The 25,049-nt window shown below is 43.3% G+C and overlaps 1 protein-coding gene across 2 annotated transcripts in view; it reads right to left on the reverse strand.

Moving 5' to 3' along the window:
- The window catches only part of LOC128891984 (uncharacterized), a 25,155-nt gene extending 1,408 nt beyond the window's left edge, over nucleotides 1–23,747 (reverse strand). The window contains exons 1-5 of one of the 2 annotated variants that reach the window (XM_054152001.1): nucleotides 23,547–23,747; nucleotides 22,503–23,462; nucleotides 3,272–3,443; nucleotides 2,818–2,875; nucleotides 1–1,798 (exon numbers count right to left, since the gene is read on the reverse strand). The exon at nucleotides 1–1,798 is cut by the window's left edge and continues 1,408 nt beyond it. In XM_054152001.1, coding sequence (XP_054007976.1) covers nucleotides 1,112–1,798; nucleotides 2,818–2,875; nucleotides 3,272–3,443; nucleotides 22,503–22,593 — 1,008 coding nt within the window. In that variant the 5' untranslated portion in view covers nucleotides 22,594–23,462; nucleotides 23,547–23,747 and the 3' untranslated portion in view covers nucleotides 1–1,111. Of the gene's footprint in view, nucleotides 1,799–2,817; nucleotides 2,876–3,271; nucleotides 3,444–19,995; nucleotides 20,833–22,502; nucleotides 23,463–23,546 lie in introns of those variants that run through there. The other variant, XM_054152002.1, reaches the window with a different exon arrangement.
- Nucleotides 23,748–25,049: the final 1,302 nt, after the last annotated feature.

Below are 25,049 nucleotides of genomic sequence, written 5' to 3' on the forward strand. Positions count from 1 at the left end.
TGTGTGTGTGTGTGTGTGTGTGTGTGTGTGTGTGTGTGTGTGTGTGTTTACTGATCCGTGTAATGTACTGAATGCGGCATAGGCCTGTAGCGCCTGTAACGATGCGAAGGCTGCAATTTTTTTTAGAGAAAAAAAAAAGGGAATACGTGTGTCATCCGTAAAGTGACTGAAGTACTACTATATTTCACAGAATCTAAACAGTTTTTCGAAATAATATTTCCTTCTTCTTGTTCGGGAAATTGTAACGTGTAAGTACTTCTGCAATTTTTGTGCAGTTCACGCGTAAAACTATTACTTTTAGATACAATCACTTTAGTCCACAGCATCGTCGAACCGCGATTTCAGAATTAAATTAATAGTGTAGTACGTTCTATTTGTATATTATTGTGCACATATTATACATTTCATTACCACGTATATCTTGTACATATGTTTAATATTTGTAAGAAATATAGCATTAAATTTATGGATCTAAATTTTGTTAATAAGACCGCTTAAGAAATAAATGATATATATTACATCGATGATACATACAAATCCGTTCATTTATTCATCATTATACTGGTATATTTCGTTGCTTTCCTCATCGAAATTTTTTCTAACCGATTGATAGTTGACGCTTTCTATATTCCACGAGAAATATTTGATTGGTCTACGCGCTATCTGAGAAATAACCATACGCGTGAATCCAGAAATATAGTACTTCAGTCGTCATCCAAGCGACGCACGTGGTTTATTTTTAAAGATGACAGCCTCTGTATCGTCACAGAAGCTTCGTACGTGTGTAAATCCGGCACCGCGTCCAGTACACAGCGATCAGCGGTGGCGTCTTTGTTTCTCGTGTTCGCCTGGTAGGTGATCGCAAACGAAAATGTACGGAATCTTTAGGAACATACAGAGAAACATTCGTTATCTTTCTCCGTCTGTTGGTCAGTCTCCAGCCGCCTCTTGGGGCTCTCTCTCTCCTTTCTTTCCTCTGAAGATCGCCTCGACGAGGGGAAGATCAAACGATCCATCGTCGAGTCCAGCTCGTTCGCCATTCCTCTTTCTCTTCACGACTCGCGGAGGTGTCTTTTCAGTCTTATCTGGTGGTGGTGTATGGCCATACCGGTCACGTCATTTGCGCAGCGTTGAAGCCTCGCTTCCTCGGTGTCGAGAAATGCTGAGGGCTAGTGAGCTGGTATTGCTGCACGTACGGACTGTTCCTGAGAACGTTTCCACCTGGAGAACCGGCCGAATATTGCGATTGGACCGAGATGATACCGGTTTGCTGCAAATACTGTTCGCGATAGAGTGCCTGTTGGGCCACGTATTCACCGTTCACGGGATTCTGTCCACCGTAGTGCACCTTCATGGTCTTCGTGGACGGCTGATTGGCGTTGCATTCCTTGTAGCTGTCTTGATAGCGCAAACTGGTAGGGGACGAGCCTGGCGGTGTTACGTTCTTCAGGCTCTGCGTTGGACTCTGGGTGATCGACTCCAACACGTGTCTGGGCATGTTGGGCGAGGGGCAGTGATGAGTGTCCTGGAGACCGTCCACGCGGTTCGCGTTTCTCATGTATATAGGAGCGCTCTCCGGTCTACCGCCGATTATGTTCCTCATCCCTTCTCTATCTTTCGGGCTTAGACTCTGCCGCGACGCGTTTGATATGGAGAAACGGTTTCTCGAGGAAGGAGATGCATTGCTTAACTCTGTCATGCTGGACCAGGTCACGCTAGCCAGTTCCCATTGACGAAGGAGGCTGGAAACTCGCTCAGCTCTGGCCGTCATATCGAGACTCTCGTCATAATCTGGACCCTGCAATACCATTACATAGATAACGTTTAGTACATATCGATTAGAATGGCGGATGGCTACCTCTGGGTACATTTTCGAAACGAGGGAACTATATTTCGGTTCTTTTGGTCAAAGATCTGATGCATACTGTCGCACGGTCGGACTTACATCTCCCGAGAAACAAGTGCTGGATATATGTAGATGGGATGTAGCAAAAGTATAGAATAAGTATAACGCATTTTTGGAGCACTTTGCGTAAGAAAAGTTCACACTTGGTTCGAGCTAGTTCCATACATACTACGCCTATTCCATAAAATTCCTCTAATTTCTACAATTTTTCCTACGAGGTATAAATCCAACCGTACGATTTCCTTGCGATACAAGGCCACTGAACGAGGTTCAACCGACGCAATCCACCGACAGGATTTACAACCCGCAGTCGATAAAAGTTGCAGCCGGTCGATCGAATGACCAACCGACCGACCGCCATACGGATTAATATTGTTATTGCGGCGCAAGGTCGGCGAAGCCTTAAGGGGACGTCTATTTTACACGGCCTGATTCCAATGCATTTTGTCGATGCAACAGAATACATACCGCGTAATTCGAGGCTGATCCCGATCGTTCCATAACCGGGATAAAAGCTTTGTCACGTTGCGAATCGTACAGGGAAACGATAACGCGCCTGGCGCGAAGACAAATCCGAGGTAATCGTTAACTATACGTCGATCTTGTCGGTTTCGATGGCCTTTGTATACGTCGAAAAGGGTTACAAACACGAAGGGATATTTGTTGTTTCATTCCAATTTTTAGGTTGGCGCATATATGAAATGTCGTTACACTTTTGATATACTTTCTGTAGTACGATTACAAACAATTAACGATAGAATTGAACGAAATGAAAAACCCTAGAGAAACGACATTTCATACGCAACAACGTAATAATAAAGCGAGCAAGTATCGATACTGTTTTAAAAATGTACCCGGATGTATAGACGAAGTCGAAGGGAGTTTGACGTCATGGAAGAAGCAAAACTTACATTCTCGATCTTCTCGTCGAGCATCTTGAAGAAGTCGAGCTGACTGGTGGATATCTCTCTGTAACAAAAAGAAAACGAAAAACGATAAGTTTGAAAAAGAAAAAAGAATGTATACTTTCTTAGAAATATGTTTAAGAAACGTTCAAACGAGTAATTCAAAGCGTCTTATTTTTACGGAGTTATTTTAAAGTGGCACTATTATTCATTTGGCAGGTCTATTCGCAGAGTAGCGGCATGGTGGTTGCGAATAACGTATTATGCAACGCGGATCGAACCAACGACTAGAAGTATATTATAATTAGAAAATACACAAAGGAATGAAGGGTATTTTACTTTTTACATTCTATAATCGTCGTATTTCCGTATTTTCTTGAATGTTAAGTGCGTCGATTTAAATGGACAACGTTTATAGGTATGATTATAGTCTAGGCGAACATTGCCAGCTGAAACTTACGCTTGTTGCAACAGAGGTCCGCTTCCAGGTGCGCTCGGTTTCTTCTTGGCTTGACCCTTGGCGTCGCCTGTGCCATTTTCTTCCTCGTTTCTGTTCACCTCGACCCCGTTGTTGTTGGTCTTATGGTTCTTGGCGCTACCGTTTCCATTTCTCTGTTCAACGGACGCAGAACCTGAAACCATTAAAAAAAAAAAAAAAACTAGGTTAAAAAAAAAACCTCTCGATACCACTTAGATAACTCAATATATTATTCAAAAAGGTTGTTGATTCAGCTCCGAGATGGAGTGGTCACAGCGGACATTTTTAAATACAAAAATTGGAAACCAGACTAGGAACCAGAAAATTTTGTGTTCCTTCGAAAAAAAGTTCTCGAATATGCTCCGCTTTAAATGCAAACTCGCTCGCTGTCCCGCATATAAAAGAATGATAATCGTAATGCGCTACGCGTCCATAGCTGACCCGCGAGGCCGAAACAATTGTTCGACGTGCAAGTTCAAGGATCGCGTCGAGTCGCTTTCCTCTAGAGACCTTCTAATCAGAGTCACGAAATAACGTCAGGGTTAGGTTTCGCCATATTTCAGCTAATTCCTCAATTTGAAAAGCATAGAGCGTACCACTAGGGTTGAAAGGGTTAAGGAGTGCAATATAGTTTAATTAAGACTCTTATTGGATTATGGGACTCGTAAAAGAAGAAATTCGCAGTCTTTAAATACGTTATATCAAATCCTTTATTGTTAGGACACGGAAGGACGTCTTTTCGCTACAAGATTCGAACTAAGAGTGAGAGCTTTTTCCAAAGCGCATAGGAAAGCCGGCGTAGAGTCTACGACGTAGGCGAAAAATACGGCTTGGGTTTGCCACATGTTTTTCACACTGCCCTCTTTGAACCCAAATACTGTCAGAGTAAAAATGACGAAGGCCAACTACGAAGGCAGTAAAAATGAAACTTTCCCTTTTGAGAAACGCAGTGTCCCTCAACTCTAGATTGATTTCTATTACGTTTATTATTAAATAAACCAGCAACTCTGATCCGAGATTTGATTTCGTAACGCGTTCAGACACGATGCCGTGCAATTGACGGTAACCAATCAGAATCGGACGTTTAGTTCGTGATTCGCGAATGTCGAGAGGGTAAACAAACACGCGGGGAAGCCCCTTTCAGCTGCGACGAGGCTGACGGGAAAAGGTCGCGAACTCCCTCGCGTATTATCCCGTGTAAATGGTCGGGACGCGGGGGCGGGTGGCTATGTTCCACGCGGGGAAAAAGAAGCGGATAATAAGCGCGCCGCCGGTGCAAGGTTCAAGACTGCGCTCGTAAACACGCTTAATCTTATCGCAACGCTTGACACTTTTAAGGGCCGTCACACTCGGGCCCGAGTCCAAACAGAATCTACGTTCGATTAAAATAGAACGACTGCCGGCTATAAATGACCGGTTGAAGAGTGAATTTGCACCCCGCGACACACATGCGTCGCGTATGGGCAGAAGGCGAACCGCTGGGTGTACTTAGAACCAGTGCCGCTCCCGTAATAGCCGCCTCAGCGCCAAGTCGGATTTCAGGTACGTACGAAGTTAATGAGATGAAGCGGTAAACGATCCTTAGTCCATGAACGGTTTTACAACAATTGTCCACAATGAAGAGGATGCTCGCAACATCACATGCTGTGTTGCAGAACTGTGTTGCAGAACTGTGTTGCTGCTCGAGAATGGTTGCCAAAATCGTGCGTCTTAAATAATATTAAACACTGAGCGACAAACAACCTCAAAAGTAAATAAATATTCGGTTCAGAATAAACTTGCATCAAATTCATAATACACATTCAAATACACTGGCTCGCTTCGATATAATATATTTTTGAATTCCGTTAGCTGTTGTGATTCTAACTGACGCTAATGTAGACATAAAAGCAAGCATATCAATGCGCGTGTATCAATATCCTTGAAGGGTTCAAAGCACCAGCCTTAATGAACCACACGATCCGTATCACTCGTATCAGTTACAGAACGCTCGAAAAGGTGGTGGCTCTCGATTAATGGGCCGCCCACGCGAAGAAGCAACTTCGTTCCGATTTCAGAGCAATTATTCGCGCCAGGACGACAGGGTCCCGCGTTATAAACGCATCCATGTACATGTGGTCCATTCATTGGCACGCGAGAGGCGTCAGATCGAGGAGCAGGAGGGGGCAGACAGAGGAAGAGAGAGTAAAAGGAGAATGAACTCCGATTACAATGAAACGCAAATAAACCCGAGACACACACGTGCAAACAGACGTACACGTGTATAGGTCAGTAGGTGGGATCCGACGCTCGTACCATAACCCCGCGGTGCAATTACGCGGCGACGACTAGCAGACGCCTGTTTCGCGATATCGAGCCGCCCACGCGTCAACATTAGAACGCACCAACCGCTCGAGTGATTACTAAATGAAGCGATGAGCGCCGTGGAGGTTCGTACCGCACGATTCTTGACCGAATTAAGCTATGGAATGGTAGATTTTCGTGGTATAGCGATCTTTATAATTCGTTTGTTTCATTTGGATGAACAGAAACGGGGAACTAATCTCGTCCATGCAATGACAAATTACAACAATCGTAGAATTTCGCTTAGGTCGATTGCACGCGGGCGCAACTGATCGGTTTCAAACCAGAGATGAGCAAAACCCTAGGCTTCGAATAAATCTGAAGTTTGCCGATGTGTTTGTCTCTTTTCCTTCCTTAGAAAATTTTCAAAAGAAGAAACGAGAGAAATATGTCGGCACACTTCAGATTTATTCGAAACCTAGGGTTTTGTTCGTCACTATTTTAAACCAATCTGAAACTAGTTGCATGCGACCGTGAATCTAGGTGAAACAAAGATAGTGGAGTAGGTAAAACAAAGAGTGCAAACGGTTCGCAACACTAATTTCAAATCGGTTGGGTCCGTGTGCGTTCGGCCCAACCGTTAAAAGTACTCGACTTACCAGCTGAGTAAACACTCGATAACTGATCTCGTTCGGCAAATAATATCGCAATTAATTCCCAGTACCGATACTAGCCAATTTCGAACAACGAGCACGTTAGCTATTGTGGCGAAAGGAAAGAGCTACAATACAAACACGTGCGTCGAGGGAATTTATCGAATAATGGAAGAAGAACAGGCTCGCCTATGGAATCGTTTTCCTCGCTGTCGCGTATAAAATGAAACTCGATGAAACCACGGAACCGTGGAACGCGTTTGAAGATCGAATCCGAACGATCCGGAATAGGAAATCGACGAGCAGTGAAACATGAATAGAGAGAGAACCAATCCCTTGGCAATTTGTGGTCGAATCGACAATTACGCTTGTGAATTTTATTTCTCGCCCCCTGTCGTCGGAACAAAGGGACGGAACAACTGGAAATTTGTACTGTACGAAGTGTTTTATAATCTACGGGCGTTCGAGGTGAATTCAACACGTGGGAGACGCGAAGTATAAGAATGATTCCGTTAGAAATAGGTATAAATGAAACGCCGGTAGGTTTAATATTAAACTTTCATCGAGAAAGTTTCGTACGTCTCGACTAAAACTGTCAACATAGGCTCCTAGAAAATGAAATTTTCATAAAAGTCGCGCGACTCGGTTCGATAAGGCTTCCTTGGACGTCCGTTCGCACTTGTCAGACGGTAACGCACGCAACGCTTATGGTTGCTCGGGATATACACTTTAGAATCCTCCGTACGAGTTCCGAGTTGTACGAGCGTGACATTCCGCGCGTACCGAGTAAACAGATCGGACAAGGTTAAGTAATGATATTAAAGCTTTTAACAGGATTACGTGGTACGACGATCAGACAGCGAAGACTTACCGCTGGATGGGAAACAAATCGGCGGGCACGACGTGTACGCGTGTTTCGATAACACATACCGCGATGAAATTCTATCTTTTAAACCTCCATGGGACGAATGTTTCTTTCTGCGGGCAACTTGCACGCAACTTTTCTTGCAACATACATGTGTAAGGTCCCACTTACAGAAATTAATACGCTCCTTCGTACCAAATAACTTCCGTAAAAACATTCCGAAAAAGAAATCGTCTGGTCAGATTATTCTTTACTGTTTCAAGATTGAAAATCTTTTTATTTCGAACAGCCGAAATTCATGTCCCCGTTACATGGTGAACAATGCTGCGAGACGATGAAATGGGTGTCACTTGATTTTCAATCTCTTCAACTATTGCGCGTGCGCGAAGTCTACATTTTTCTAGCAATCAGTGTGGCCACAAGATTTCTTTTAATAATTGTACAAAAATCCTACCAATCAGAATGATGAAGTGAATTTTGTTTCGAGTGTTCCCTGACTAAAGAATGACACCTTCCAGACATCAACCTTCTAGAAGATCCAGTAATTTCGTACGCGACTCGAACGACAAAACAAAAAAATCAATCAGCGGTAACGGCTTTCATTCACCATCTCGAATCCTCGGATCTCGGAGCTGGCATCGCGCCGAAGGTCGACGTACATCGACCGAGAACAGAATTCTGAAATTCCTTAAAACGCCTCCGCGCTCGTCGACCGAGATCCGCCCGCGCAGACATGCGAAAAGTGAAAATAAATCGATGACGTGCCAACGAATATCGCACAGTGCTTGCTCGGAACATCGTATCGACGTTGCGCTACAATGTGTAATCTCACGCCTAACATTTTGCAACCGTTGAATAGACAGAGAGGGGTCTACGTGTAAGACGTGTTCCCTGGAAAAACAAACTCGGTCTAGAGTTTCGGGTTTCCGTTTGGTTGAAATAACCGCCCCATTTTCCAAGTACTTTATCGTTATTTCTGCGTGTGTTTAGATGAAGAATTTTTAAAAAATATAAATCTATCGAAAGAGTCCATTTTTTATTTCTACGCCGTTCGCGTAGTTGAGAATTTCTAGAGCGGTCGACTTTGCCGGGTGTCCTCGACATATTTATCGCTGCCACAGAATCGCTCGCGACACGCAGGAAAGGAGATGACGGTGGTCGATGGAATCCGCGACGATAAGCCTTGTTTCTCGCGTGGACAAGGCAATCGGTGAGTTATGAAATCTATTACAAAGTTTGCTCGCGCTGGAGGTCTTTGATCTTCCACTTCCGGTCTCCCCTGAACACCTTCCGTCGCGCGCTCTCGAGGCCAGAGATACACAATATATGTTGGAAAGAATCAACTTCTTATTCAGACGAAAGTCTCGCGAAAGAGCTTGCGTTATCGATTGACATAAGCATATGTTAAACGAACACAAAAATATTTGTGGATCGTTTGGGACCACGATATTTCTGTTGAATTTAACACGAAATTTTAAGCAGCGTAAAGGATAAGTAAGAATTTCATTGTTCAAATCAAATTTTGCTCTATTGGTCGCGTACAAGTAATCGAACCTCCAGAAGCAACATTGTCTCGCGATTCCTTTTATCATCGAATTACAAGGCAACCGTGGACCCGGATGCGACCTTCTTTCTAACGAGCTCGTCCTTTGATCATCCATTCGATTCGCTCGGCTCCGATGGAAAGTCGATCCTCTATTACCGAGAATCGGGAGACCTTTAAATTCACCTGGCCAGGTATCACTGTCCTCGTTCGTCCCGTGGCTTTAAATCCTCCAGCTGAAGCTTCGAATTACCCCCTGCGTAATTATTGGATTCCCACATTTTTTCCATCCCCTCTGGACGGAAACGAGTTTATCTTAACCCAGATGGGACATCGGGCAACAAACTTTTGCGTTAAGTTTCACGGTTGGTTTCGTCTAAAGCAATCGCTGCCAATTAATTCTACCAGCTTCCACTTTTTTTGAAAAATAGAAAAATCCGGGTAGCGGCTGGAAATTGGTCGATTAAAAGTTAACCAATTCAAGAATCTTTTCATCTTCGGCTCGGGCCATTTTTAATATCTGCTTCTACGTGGTCCAGCGCGTTACGTTCTTCTGTATTAAAAATCGAAAATTCGTTCACCGTAACAAAGGCGCTCCCCTTTTTGAAATAACGAAGTATTCTGCGAAACAATCGCTTATCTATCGATCGTATGAATAACGTACGTGAGCTTCTTCCTTATTATCGTCGATTATCAGTGAGTCGTTTTCTTGTTGTCGGCAATTATGCGAAAAGTTGCGGTTATTTGACGTCAAGGGATTAAGATTCGATTAACGTTTGATAGATTACCGTACGCGACGATTACCGTCAATGTCTACAGTTCCGGGTAATATGTTTACCTCGGAAGTCGTCGATTTCGTTCGAAAGTCGCGTGCATTGTGTAAACATATTTGCGAAACAAACATTTAAGGAGTGAGTGCAATGTTCGGGTGTACAAAAAACATTCGTGTCCAAATTTTCCAATTAATTGTATATTCAAGCTTTCCAAAAAAAAAAAAAAAAAAGAAAAGAAAAGCGGGCATCGATATTGTTACTTTCAACACTGACCTGCTCTACAGTCATTTTCCACGAGACCGATCGTTCTTCGAGTATCGAGGTAAAGTCGATCGTTTCTGTAGCATCGAATCTTCGCATGATCGAGTCGAAACCGATCGACGAAATTGTTTCCTCGGTATGTACAGAGTGATTCCATTAACCGATTTCGCGGTAGAACTCGGTTAAGATAGGAGCGCAATGGAACCGGACGCGACCAATAATTACCAATCGATTGCCAATGTCTAGCTGGAGGTTTCTCATGATCCTGTGCACACCGAGCCCTCCTCGAAAGGAAATGAGAGCCCGAGGCGGAACAAACGAGCCCGTCGATAAGTTTTTTGCGAAACGAGCTCTGGGGGATGTTCCCGGGGAAAAATTAAGGCTCTCCTCAGCTGTCTGTTCGGGGAAACTAATCGCGAAGTTCCTGCTACTCGTTAAAACCGTTGATCGTACTTGGATACGTCGTCTATTGTTTATCACTCGGATCGGAGAGATTTCGACTACTCTGACTCACCGGAAACAACAAAAAGCGTTGGTTTGCGTTACAATCCTTTCGTGATTTGCATCGCTGCTTCGTTACTTTCGCAGGTTTCTATATAAAATTGCGGAGATACACTCTTCGAACCTGAATCTGGACTTTGTCCGTCGAATCGATCGTTGAACCGCGCGCGAATTAAAACGACGCACGAGTCTGTTCGACTTTCGATCACGGCCGATTTAATTAACCTGAATTTACGACGTGCTCGGGCAGCGTTTAAACAGTCTCGAGGGATCCGAGCTTCCGCACGCGATACGTCGAACATCTGTCTTGTCGTTTTCATCTAGCTTTCAGCTCTCAATTACTATACACCAACGGTGTGCAATGATCGGATCGCAGATCATTCATGGATCTATGAAAATAACGAAGATATTCTTTTTGGAAGACAAAATAAAATTTACTCGACGAGGATTAATGTGTGTCTTGGGTTCTCTTTTCTTGCTATCTAGGAATAATAATCCTGTTGCTAAATCAACTATCCAAACAAATTTGTTTTAACATCGTATACGCTTGTTAGTTTACATTTTGTTGAATTTTGAAGAGTAGCGAACCAATTTGTCGACCTAGTTGATACCCCATCGCGATATTTGTCCGCAAAGCTTGCGATAAAAGCATTGTTATCGAGTTATTCCAAAAAAAGAGTTTAAAATGCACAGGTCAAGTTGATCGACTCGATAGCTTTAATATACCTATAAAATACTTTTTACCGAGGGTTCAGATCGCGTAATACCGACCTTACTACCCTTCGATTATGCGTCGAACGTGGTTCGATACCTTTTTTTGTCTCTTTCTTTTCGTACTTCTTTTCCGATAAGCGATCGATAGACGAAGTTTACGAAACGAGCTCGAACGCGAAAGGTTTAACGGCATTCTCGTGAATTTTCCGAGGCGTTGCTCGCCCTTTCATGCAAGCAGCAGCGAATTCTATTGTCCGGTCCGAAATTAGACCCCGCGGCGCGAGAGAAAGGGAGACGGGGCATTGAAACGCGAGCAGCGGCCCGATTAATAGGGCAGAGAAAAGAGAAACAAATGACCACGTTGCTTTTCCTCCCTTCCCTGGGAAACTATCAGCAGGGTTAATAATACCAACGTCGATGAAAGGCGTTGCTTTGAGCGGGTCGCTGGTGCACGATAAACGCGCTACGTAACGAAGAGGAGGCGTAATTAACTGCGACGCAATTAGCTCGCCTTCGACGAGGTGTGCGCACACTGGTAATCGGTGGAACTGACCCGAGCCGACGAATACCTTTTCACTGATTTACGTGCCACCGAAATCTGGTGAAAAATCGCTGGGGAAACACCTTTCTGGGAGAGACGAACGTCATTGTTCGTACAGGCTGTCCCACGATCTAAAATTTCGACTGCTAATATCCGACTGCTCAATGGAGGCTCGAATATTCTATTTTTTGTTTTTTTATTAGAATAATTAATATCTAATCAATAATCCCAGAAAACATTACAAAATTCATTCACGTGAAATGAATTCAACATTGTAATCGCTTTCGTTAATAATTGAACGACTTCGGAGAAAAGTTTGAAGTACATGGGGCATTGTCGGGTTTATGCTCTAAATTCCAGTCGAATTTCGACCTAGTACACACGTACACGGAAGAAAGAACAATGCCGTGAGAAATTACGAAACCGTGACGGGATATTGCCGGAAGACGGTCGTTGTTCACGAGTGACTAACGTAACACGGGAATGGATGGGAGAAGCGTGCGGGCAAGCGTAAAATCTGAGAGCGACGCGTTCACCTTGGATTCGTGAGGGACATGGAATCGCGAAGGCCGCCGCCGGTAAAAATAAAAGAAGGGAAGAGAGCTAGTACGTCGTCGTGTGTCGAATAACCCGCGGAAATTTCAATATTTATGCGAATACATCGTACGCGACGTTATGGGGTCTAACTTTTCACCTCTCACGCTTCCTGTGCCTACCTTCGATGCTTCGTTGAGCGTCAAACATTGTCATCCCTTCGCTCAGGGACTTCGTTCGCAATAATACTGGAGTAACTTTATCGTTGCAGATTATTTATATATATACATAACGTTGCAATCCGTTTTTGAATTTCGAAATGTCCTTTCTTATTTCTTGTATACATCACAAAGGAAACCTCTGTGCAAAATTTCAGCTTTCTAGGTTCAAGGGTTTCGCCTGGCCGTTGATATGTAAATGGAGTCAGGGTTTTCGTTCTTGAAACGATGACGTTACGATTACATATTTTTTCATGCCAGTGGAACCAGTCTGAAACAGGGCGAGACGAAAAAGTTCCGAGGTCGAAAAATAAGGACCAGCCTGATGTACACGTACGGAGGGAACGATAAATATTAGCGTCTCGATCGATTCGATAAATATTTGAAATCATCCTGTACACTTTATAAGCGGAGATGATGCACGCGAACCAGCTGTCGGCGTTCGCCGAGGAAAATAACCTCGATCCCGATTCGACGTAACGAAAATTCCTCGATGAGAGCACTCTACAACGATTTCTCATACCGTGTTCCGTACGATTAAAAGTTTCTCGTAATTAGACTGCGTAAAGATCGCTCGAAACGTTACAGTTCTCGAATTAAGACTGAGAAATGATTGATCTTTATCGTTTTATAAACCCCACACGGACGTTTCTATTCCCACTCCGATTTCGAGGATGAACTGTTTATTTTGAAACCCTAACAGCCGGAAATGAATATAAATGAAAAAAGTTACGAGATTGAAAGGGTTCGAAAAACGGTGCTCTGGAGAAGGCGACAATGCAAATAGAACGATCGATCCCTACCTTCGAGAGGAAATTTCGTTCCACGATGCCGCCAACTCGCGACTCCAATTCAGAATAATTGAAGTTGCCCAGGAGAGAGAGAGAGAGAGAGAGAGAGAGAGAGAGAGAGAGGGAGAGAGGAAAAAAAAAGATGCAAGAGGGACGGCCAAGTTAATTTCATTTTCCCGTTATGTAGATTTTCTTTGGCGGCTGGGTCACCCGGTATGCCGGGAATATATTTCCGTCGGAGGTTAAAAGCTTCCGGTCGGGCACGTCGCCGCTATTGGCCCATGCATTATTCATGGCTATGTGGGTGTCGCGTGCTATAATTCGATGGGTTCGACCTGCACTTAATAGATTCACATTGTGCGTGTACCTAAGTGCGTGCACGCTATACCGCATGTAAATTGAATTCCTGTGGAAACTCTGCTACGACGTGCGCCAATTCTGCGATTCCTCGCAAGAATATAGCCTTTATCACTTTTCTTCGGTAGTCGTCAAATTTTGCTCATCGTTATCCTCTACGATTACTGCAATTATCAAGCACACTTTTAATCAGAATAATAACAAGAAACAATGTATGGTTACCAATCTTCGTTGGATTCCAATAATAACGCATCGAGTTTGTCGCAGAAACGCGATTACCCAACCTCGTGCATCGTAACACCTCGACCTGCGACGAATGTTAATTAATCGTTCACGTGGTCACTCGAGGAACGCTCAGTTCGCGACGAATATAAATCAGCCAAAGTTACTTTGTTTACCGGTCTCAAAAAGCAAACAAACATTTGCAACCCTTACGGTTTGGATCCTCTTCAAGTGTTGCAAAAAAGGTTGCCTAAAATAAAATTTAGCGACTTCGTCGTTTCACTAAAGATTTATCGTTTTAATCGAAGAGGATTATTAAAGATATTCGTAGAAGATCAACGTTGATGATTGTTGTTTCGTTAAGGGCTTAGGAAACTTGCACAGAACAAACTACCCTCGCGATCGAAGCGCGTCATCGGCATCGCACGTGGCGTCGTTGTTTACCCATCATTTTCGAATCTCGACGCTAAAAGTAGCGTCGAAATTCGATTCCTGATGGACGCGCGACTGACTCGATAGAAAATCGAACAGTGACCAGCCACTGGTTGATTCACCCCGTACGTCTGCCCGTTAATGTGTCTTGGCAACAGACGGAGCCAAATATAGGACACACCGGCGATTTTCTACCGATTGTGAACTCGCCAGCCCTCGTACACTGATCCAATCATGTTCACAAGTACCATTCGATACTATAATCAATGACGCACTCAATGGAAAAACAAATTTGCCCGTACAATATGCCTCATCAATCGCATACCATTCGGTACACGTTTATTCGATTATTTACCCAGCTGGGTGTTTGTTCGATCAAACCACGTCGGACTATACTTAAAACTCTTATTGGAACCTTTTATTGGAAACGTAACGGGAACAATTAAGGTAAATGAAGTTGAAATAATAGAAGCATTTGAGGAAATCATCGCACAGACTGGGAGAATACGTTCGAGGATCGAAGAGCGAATGCATTCGCGGAACAAGGTTCCTTTGATACGTTTCGTTTCGATTGAATTCGGCCAAACGTGCAACTAGTTTAAGGTGAACGACTCCTGGTAAAATCGTGAATCCATCGATCGGCTGTGCTCTACTTGGAGGAACACGAAGTAGCGGGAAACGCCTAATTTCCCAGGCCGATCGATATATCCAAGCAAGAAAACAATGCCCGAGCCGACACGAAGATTTAGCTCTATCCGGGGCCAATATTGACTCCGATACCGCTATCTGTCCCTGGTACGTATTCTTTTTATCTCGGCCAGGCTGGAAATTGATCTTTTTTAGGGCGGCCGATAAGCGGCATCGGTGAAAATTTTCTTGTCGTATGCACGGAACGTTCGCTATCCCAGATCGAGAGGTAACGTTGGAACGAGGCTCGGCACGGTTCATAAATAATTCAAAGTTTGCGTTAAACTACCGCCTGTTTAGTACCGCGAACGGTTGAACGTTCGACTCTTGAGAAACGGAGCGCTACTGTTTCTCAATAATAAATAATATCGTTTTTAATTTAAATTCGGGTCTGTTGCTCGCTTGGAACAGAGAAATGATAGCAGCCCTTCGCCGTTGCCGCGTTGTGGCCTTTTAATAGTCGAAAGGCGAGTCAACGAACAACGGAAGGAAACAACGCGTCTTCGGGTCTCCGACGAAAAACGAAAACAATCTGGAAGAATGGTATTACACGGATACGGAGTTTCCAAGCTCGAATTACCGCGGTTTAGTAACTGGTCTTCGTGGAAATCAATACTTCACGCGACGATTGATAGTGATTTCAGTGGCCCCAGCTCGGTACTCTCTTCTGTATAAGTAAAATAAACGAGAGGAACGCGCAGTCTGGCCTCGGCAGCCTCTATTAAGGCGCCAAGCAATTTCTTCGTAGAAACGTAATAGTCCAGACGACGAGAAGTGACGCGGCTCCCGGTAAAAGAGAGAAATCTCTCGCGGCGCATCATGGCGAGATCCCTTTGAGGAAATCGGAAACAGTTTCGCGACCGTTCGAATCAAACTCGCGCGTAAATTGAAATTTATTATATACACGCGGGGGGGAGAGGGCCCCCTCGACGGCTTATTAGATAAATCGAAATTTACCGTCTTCTCGCGGCAAACAATCGCGTCGCACCGTGAAGATTTCGCGACAGTGATGACAGAGGACGCCAAATCGATCGATTACAGGTGAAAATAGAGGAGGTTTAAATCATCGTTTTGCCATTTTCGAAATTTTAGCGAATCCGCTACAACGATACGAGATCAAAATTACTTTCATCGATTAAAATTTAAGGACAGAAAACATTCGCCGATACGATTATCGCAATACCAGGAAAAATAATTCCAGGAACGAACTTCGAGCTCCTCCCTGAAACGATAACGAGGAAAAGAACTCTCGAGGAAAAGTTTTCTTTCTAGAAATGATATTTCATCGCCAAGGAATTGTCTCTGCAAACGATCGTACCGCTTCTTTCGATAACAAAAAGACATAATTAGCAGTGGAATATTTGCTGTTCGAGTGGTAGAATATCAGTCCGTTTATGTACTTCCTCGAGACTCGTTTCCGCTGTAGCCACGTGATCATATATTTCGAATTATCAAATAATATATTACCGACATCTGTATTTTCGAATCGATGTGAATTTTTCTTCAGCCTTGCGCGGACGATATATATTTAGTCGCGTATCGCAAAATATGTTGACAAAATAGAATGTATTACTATCAGTTATGTAGATAGCGTTACAGTTCAGTGATAAGTGCACGAGCGAACTCGCGAAAGATGTATTAATGAATCAAATGCAGAACAATGCAATACAATTTTCATTGTGTACGAGAGGTTCGCGAGTAAAGAATAATTCGCTAAGAGAGATATTAATAATGATAATCCTCTATGTTAAGCCTCTTTTCTCACGTTCGTCTTCATTTTTATTATTTTTGTTTTTATCCTGTTCTTTCGAGTAGATACTCGGCGTCACGTGCCTGAAAATATTGTGACGCAATAGTCTTTGTCAATTATGACCGACTACGAATGGCCGTCCCAAGGATTTCGTGTCCTCGCCGAACGCTAACGAGACGTTTCGCGCGCAATTTCGTTTCTGCGTCGCGAGTCCTTTGAACGGGTGAAACGAACTTTGATCCGCTTATGCTCGTGGAAAGTTAGTATCGCGAAAACGTTTGTACAGAGACGTCCGATAAGAAAATAAAGATTGATACCGTTCGCTTGGGAAACAATAAATTCGTCGTTCCGGAGCAGTCTGCCATTGCCATAATTCCATTCGGTTACAGTACGAAAATGTACAAAATAATAGTACACTTTTTAAATATCAAATCGTCACAGTTTTGAGTGCTTCAATAAATTCCCCTAAAAAAGGACACTAAAGATTTAGAACGAAGAAAAATTTGTTATTGAATCGAATGAATATCGCAAATAGACCTCTGTATCATTAATTTGATTCAAATAAAATTTTATCAATCATTGATAACTAAATATTCCACGCCTTTCAAAGTACAATCTCGAATATCGATTATAAAGCAACACCGAAAGCAACTCTCCCCGCGAATACATTATCGCGAATGCATCCTGTTATTTTTCAGCTATTAATCGCTGGTGTAAACAAATAATTGCTCCGTTAATTCAGACGAATAGGTAAACTGACGCGTTTCGAAAGATTTCCAGGAATACTGCGCGTGTTTCATCTTCAATCGCGGCTTCGAACGTAATCAAACGCGAAAATAAGATTGTTTCGTTTGCGTTGGAGTACGTTCGCGAGTAAACAAAAAACACGTCGTTTAATTACCGCAGTCGCTGCACCTAATCACGCCGGTTAATCATTCTTAATTACGTCGCGTAACGAGCGATGCATAAAGCTACTTAAACGAATGGCCCGAGAAGATAAGGCCAGTTTCGTGTGTAACGAAGATTTTTCTTAACCGATAAGAACGAGATATCGTCGAATATCTTCGTTGTTATCTCGCGCCGCGCGCTTTTTTTTTTTTCACAATTTAATTGCGCGACGACCAATTGTTGATCCAAAAATTGCGCGCAGAAAGCCAACGATTTTCGAAAACAACTCGCGAGCGAAAACTATTACTAATACTACGCGTCACGTCTCGTAATTTAGCAAACACTCCACTCCGGTTCGTGAGTCCGCCATTCATTAGTAACATTAATGCGCCTCGTGGCTTTTGCGACGGAGACGTTGCGTCGTGTCCTTTGTGATTGGTTGGTAAAGCAGTATCGACGACATCAAGTACGAATTTCTGTGTGAACATTTGTTCGAGTGAGAAATTACTTATTACTTGAAAATTTAAGTAATCGTAATCTACGTTGACTGATGCATTACGTATTATTAACATTAACACGTAGGTAACGATTTGTCGACCTCTGGACAGAATCGTAGAAGGCTTTTCAAAGGGGAAGGTCAGACGCAGGAACGAGAAAAGTGGACCGTCGACAACTATAAACGGCCCTCGAAATAAATTGTCCATTTGCATCCTATTAACCCGAGTGGAGACAACGACTAGAACGCGCAAACCGTTGAATTAACGCTCCCAATGCAAAGAGGAATATTTTATGTCCACCACATAACAATTTTAAAAATGTAAACGTGAGCATTGCTATGTATCTACCACAACGAACGCGAAAAATAACACGAAGTACGTATTCACATCTAAACCGTTAAATAAAGATAACGAAAGTGAAATATTATACATACACAATTGTTCTAATAAAAAGAATGAATATCTAAACGACACCCTCTCATGGTAGTTCATGAAAAAAAAAAAAAAAACAGGCTAGAGATTAAAAAGGTGCGCTTCCGTCTGAATTTTTTAAGCGTCTACGCCACTGCGTACCGTATAATATTATTCTAAGTATAGAATCTCACGACTGTCACGAGACACGCATTTTTCCTCTCCGTTTCCCGTTGCCCCGTTCAACGGGGCGTGCCACGGAGAGGAAAGTGATGTCGTCGTTGCCAGGTTACATCAAACCGGCTCGATCGGTGAAGATGCGTTCTGCACACCGACGCAATACGCGTCAAACGGACCAGGTTCGATTCTTATAAAAAGAAACCGAGTAAAAAAAATGTACAGTCTGTGATTTTTATTGTATGGTATTTGTATAACTTCGTAGAATGTTATTTTGTTATATCGAAGTACTAATTTTCTAAGTTCTCGATCTGATAATCTAGCAAGTATCAACCTGATGGACGTTGCAATTTATCTACATGTACGAAGTTCAGTAGCCGTAAAATTTTGCTTATTATTCTTTTTCTAACAGATTACAAGTATTTATAACAGTAATATATTTGTTTCAATTAGAGTGAATATAAATGATTGAATACAAAGACGTGGAATTAATTTCTACACATGATAAATAAAGGACACAGAAGAAAATTATCTAGAAAATCAGCGTAGAAACCATCCCTATTCGTTCCATGCCCTAAAGCATCGAACTTCCAACTTTCTCTAGAATTAGAAACTGAGCGAAGCGCAACACCGACGACGGAAATACTGATCAACGTGTTACAAAGTAACCGGTTGATAACAATAACAAATGATCGAAATATTGATAAGCAGATCGCGGCGCTATGTACGCGAAGGTTACAGAGTACTTGATCATGCGTCAGATATCAGTTATGTATCGATAACAGAAGAGAATGGCCGAAAAAAATTACACGCCACACATTTCTCGTCCAAGGTCATAGAAAATGAGAACGCTGACATGACCGCCGTCACGTCTCACCGAACGGTCTGATACGGAAATGCCTTTTGTTTTATGATCCCATTAAATCCAATAAGTTCGAATCGTTACGTACAAACACCTTTAGAACGAACAAACACAGCTCCTCTGTATATCGCAATTAAAAACAAGACGCTCGTATTGCCTCGAATGTCACCCAAAGGCCCAAGAAAAAATTCCCAAACAAGGGGAATTCCAAATTTTGTCTAAATCTGTATCCGCAAACTAAACATTCCTCGAATTTCATTTCCAAATCGGAAATATTTCAAAGAAATTGATTCGTTCCTTCCCGAGGGATTCGTTCGCATTTTCATTCTTTTTTTTTTTTTTCACAGGGTTAACAAACTCGAAACAATGCGAAATTCGGGTAATACGATTCCGACGACGCAGCTGCGTGAATCACGCAGCTCCCGCAGCACCCGCCGTCGGCTCAAACATTCCACGATTCGCTTCTACGAAAGACCGCGAAACGCGACACGAGCTTAAATTTAGATGCAGCCTAATTCCCGTGTAAAATTAACCGTGCACGCATAGAAACCGTTCCTTTAAACGACACAATTCCGCCCCATATCACAATCCGCGACGTGTTTACCAATAAAGCTAGCAAGAGACACCGTTCGCGCGCGAGTCCAAGTAACGCGTGACTATAAATAGCTCGGCTCTTTGTCGGAATAACAAGACGTTTCGCGCTTGTATCGCTTATGGGGTCCGATTTCAAAGAAAAGAACGCTTACCTTTCGCCCTGCGGGCGAGATGAGTTATATTTTGCCTGAGCACCTTCAGCCACATCCTCGTTCCTTTTCCTTTTCCCTCGAGATCCGACGTCCTGGCGGGACAAGAGTCCTCCAGCCAAGGGGAATGTCGGACGCGGCAAAACGTAACCGTTCACTGTCACACCTGTCGACTATGGTGGGTTCTCTCGCGCGCCGGTTACTTAACCTCACTTTTCGCGATGTTTACAGAGGCGCGCGAATCGGTAAACTTTGATGGCCGACGGTCGATGTACGACGAATAATAGAAAAGAACGATAGGATAACGATTAAACGATAGATCCGTTACTGGAGCGATTAGAACGCGAAACGATGCTCGCACACGAAATTGCCACGAGAGACAGACACCGACACTAGAGAGGCGTGACCCTTTTATAGGCGGGCACGATCACGTAGGCAAGCCGTCGACTGCTCTCTACTACCGAGCGCGATAATATCGGCCTCGGGCCTTGGAACTTGTCTTGTTTACCGAGCAAAGACGAGCCTCGCGCACACAGATTCTGCCGTATTTTCACGAGGCACTGTGAGAACCGGACTTGGACGCACCGATTCACTCGAAACATCCGAACACGTATCGGTTCATCCGCGTGCACCACGAAACACTTTGACCGTTGGCGGCACACGCTCCCGCTTAAACGGCGGCAACGCTGCAAAACTGCGCACACACTTGGCAACCGAGTGCGCGCGCAGCTTTTCGCGGTGGCTGAAAAATTGAAAATTGCGCTACACGCGTCATACGTGCGAAACTCGATACATCTGGATTTAAAGTATAGTCCCGCGGATTTATTCAATGGAGAATCTTAACAGAATTTTGCTTAATTGTTCTTTAACACGTTGATCGTCATGTCACCCACATATGGGTGACAGTGCTCTTCGCTGAACAAGTAAAGGAAATACATTCAAGTAGAATTTACAAATTTTTACGAAGTTACTGCGTGGTTATTACGTAGTCTCCGATAGTTTAAATAATATTTAATCCTAGCAGAAAGTTTCAAGAATATTTGTCTGGCAGTCGACGTGTTAATTAAGTATGAATCGCATGAGCCTAGTTCGATTTATATCGACCACCCAATTTTATGAGAAATGGAACAAAAATTTTGTAATTTTTATATAAACCCTTATGAAGCATTCAGATTTTCACGCGATTTAAATGAAAGTGCGATGGAGGAACCTGTTGAAAATTTGGTGAAAAATGTAGAGCTTGGACGTGTGCGCATTCCTACTTTGTTATTCAAATAAAATTCTATTATTGGTATGCATAATCTCGATGTACAAAAATTAAACGACAGAGTTAGCGAAGCGCCGTAAGCGAAGCCTTCGTAATGATATAAATATCAGAATTATCGCGCGGTTATATTTAGCACGCAGACGTCGAAGCCGGTAAACAACAAACCGCGATCCAACATGCGATTTCGAGACTCGCGGCTCGCGCCAATTTGTTTTCTTTTCCCCCTTTTTATTTCGGAGCCGAGTTACACGGTCGCGTTTTACAATCGACATTGTGTATTCGCGATTCGAGTCGCCGGTGATCGGTAACAGAGAAAATAAATTGGCGTCATCGTGAATCACATTCGTTCGACGCCAATAAAAACCGCGCGTCACCGGTTTCTAGCCGATAAGATCTAGGTCGCGTGTCCCTATGAAATAGAAAATCCATCATCGCTTAATCGCCGTTGATAATTCGTTTCTGGCAAAATTAGAACGACAAACATTGCCCGAAATAAACTTGCATTTACGATTATTATTGAATGCTTCGAATAAAAAAATCTGGATTATCGAAGACATTTACAAATTTACAAATTTTTATGAAGAACATTTGCATCTAAATGAAACATTTAAAATGGAATGGGGCGACCTAATACGATTGTGAAATTCACGAATTTTCGTTTGTTTCTGTTTTTTGTTCTTGGGATAATTATGAGATTAAGTTTATCGCAGGTTCATCGCGCGCAGGAATAAAATGTGAAATTTACCCACGCAGGCGTGCTAACAACGAAACAACAGGTTCCTGAATGTCAATTTACCTTTCAGAAAGGTTGCGCTCCCCTTTCCCATGACCCAACCCCAGAGCCTAATCTACCTCAAGCCAATATATATGTGCATACTCGAAGAAGAAAATCGATCGATAGAACACGCGTGCGTACGTGTGCGTGGACACGCATGACACCGATTTGTTGTCGCTCCAGTGAACTCTTATTATGACTATGGCATGAAAACTCTCGATAACAAATTCGATGAAGCTCCTTATCTATCGTTTGCGGCGTAACTCGGTTGTGCCATTCCTCACGCAGTCAATTTTCGTAGATACGTGCACGAGACACCGAGTATCGATGAATCATAACGGTTATCGAGGAATTTGCAAGAATGCATATTGAATGTTTGAATACTTTTTTATGGCTACATTCGTCAGCCTCGTTTTAACGCAACCATCGAGGGTCTGTTGAACGTTCGATAGAACCAAAACTACTTACCCACAGAATCGCCGTTTTTCTTGCCGCTGTTGTTTTTGTTTTTCTTGTTCTTCGGATAGATGTTGCCGATTTTGCTCTGACCACAACCCATCCTGCTCTCTTGCGGCCTAGCGATCGCACTGATTCACTTCTCACTGACCCCGAAGTCCCGAGTGTCCGTACGATCTCGTTAAACACTCCCCAAAATGAAATAGTCTCGTTACAAACGAAAGTCCTTTTCGTTTCGCAGCTGGAGTCTCCTCCGACACGGGGAAAACTTTTTCACAGAAAAAGAGATTTACCTTCCGCCGTGCCGTCCGCGACACTTTTTCCGCGAAGACTTCTATTAGGCAGCAAAATAGTCTCTGGTACTTTGTGTGTAAATAGATAAATATATACAATATATATATATATATTTTTTTTATTTCGCTACTGCGCTCGTTTGTACGATCAAGATGTGTACGATAGTTGAAAACGCAACGGTGCTGATATTTGTGAGATCCAGGAAGATATGCACAAGTGACGAATGAGGCTACGGTGAAATTCTAAGAGACACGATATTTAGATATATTTTATAGACGAATTAACGATCACGAAACTAACGATTCAGTCTTTTTCTTACGAGCCAGGGGAGTAGCTTCGATAGACTAGCGTCGAGCTTCTTCTTCGAATCCACCCTACTCAAGCCAGGATAAATCCTTTTGGTACGAAGCCTAAGAACCAGCTACCTCTTTACACCAATGGCAGAGAACCAAGCAACAGTCTTTACGAAATTACGTTCACCATCGTTGGGCGAACCTCCTCCATGAAGAGTAGAGAAAACTTGAAGAAAAGTTACCAATGGTCAGCGGTAGCTCTGGCTACCTGAGCTGAGGCCCCCAATCCATTTTACTCTTTTTATCCACTCTACCACCCCATCGTTCGCGATCTATCATCTATCCCATGTCCAAAGCCAGCTGGGCATCCTCCCTTTCCGCGGACCTGCACATTCGTTCACGGTTCGTTGTTATCCTCGGAAATTCGAGATTCGTTGGCTCGTCGGAGAAAATTCTCGATCAACTTTACCGATTCACCGAATTCGATCCACTGATCGACCAAGGTAGCCCCATTGTACGATTATCGGATCGAAGGAACCTCTTCCTCCTGCGTGAGGGCGTCTGACTTCAGTGCAGACCCCTTGGACACATCTAACGCTTTGATTAGCGTGCGTGGTTTGATACACAAGATGATTCGAGGTGTTATACAACTGATGGCAACGTATAGAATTCTATCTTGAAGAAAAGTTACCAATGGTCACAGCACCTGATCTGGGTGCCCTTTCTCTTCGGTGATAACGTCTGGACCTCGTGGACCAGGTCGACGATGCTTCAACTGCCTCGAGCAGTCTATAAAAGTCTCCTCGCGTTTCTCGAATGCGAATTTAGAAGCGATTTTGGCGCTTAAAGCGAGCCTGGCGAATTTGATCTCGAGTCCAAGTAGATTAATCTCGGGATCGAATTTTCCGCTGCTGGATAAAGTGTTAAATACGCGACGAATGATCCGACAACATCTGAATAACGATCGTTCCAGTGTCTTCAGCGATGTTAAGGTTGAAATCCTTCGTGAGGGTGGAACGGGGTTCGTAGAAGGCAAGCTTCAAGTGCGTTTATGTACCACTGACCGGAGGAGGGCTGCAAGAGGGACGAATTCGTTCGATCCCCTTAGCCTTCTTCCTCCGGGTCTTAGAGAGGTGAACGTCCCTTAGTCCGCTAGGTGGAATTCGATTATCGGATTCGGTGCTGCTGCAAAAAAAGAAAACTGCGCGTTAGTTAAACCATCGATCTCGTCGAGATACGTCGTAAGGTTTAAAAGTTGGGGCCAACAATTATCAATACGCGAAGCACGGGTAAGGAATCTCTCCTGTTATCGGTTGAAAGCTAGCCTCCTAACCTCTGCGCGCAATCTTCGTCAAAAAATGAACGGAAGGCAGGCTTCGTCGATGGATAGTCCGTATTATCGAAATTCCTTTCGATAAGAACGTCGTTCGCGATACCGTGCGCGCGTTCAACTAGAAAAAGTCTCCTTCCTTCTCGAAGGGGGAAACTGGCTCAAAGTATCATCGGAATAACTTTTCCCTTAAAAGTGTGTCGCGCGACGAAACCGCAGGTTTGTTTCAAACATGCTCGCCAAACAAAACGTCGAAATATCGAATTACAATTACAAAGAGAAAGCAACTACCGATTATATTTCAGCCAAGTACACACTGTTCGCGGTAATTACACGGGGACATTAACGCTGTACACTTTACAAATTCAACGATATTTCTTGCTTTATCGTGCAATACTTATTTTGTCTATTAGAAACGTTTTCGTAATCTACGATGCGACGATTAACACGCTACCCATCGGCAAAGTGTTAATTCGATATTCTGATAAGAGAGAAATTGTTTTTTAAATGGAGATGATCAAAATAGATTTGCAGAAAAATCGTCTCGTGCAAAATTAATCGGTTGAAACTCTAGTTACACGTAAGACGCGATGCGAAAAAGAGATTAATTATAAGGACGGTCTGAAATATTGTTTATCAGCG

Source organism: Hylaeus anthracinus, unplaced genomic scaffold, assembly GCF_026225885.1.
Source record: "Hylaeus anthracinus isolate JK02 unplaced genomic scaffold, UHH_iyHylAnth1.0_haploid 12002, whole genome shotgun sequence".
In the NCBI taxonomy this organism is placed as follows: Eukaryota; Metazoa; Arthropoda; class Insecta; order Hymenoptera; family Colletidae; genus Hylaeus; species Hylaeus anthracinus.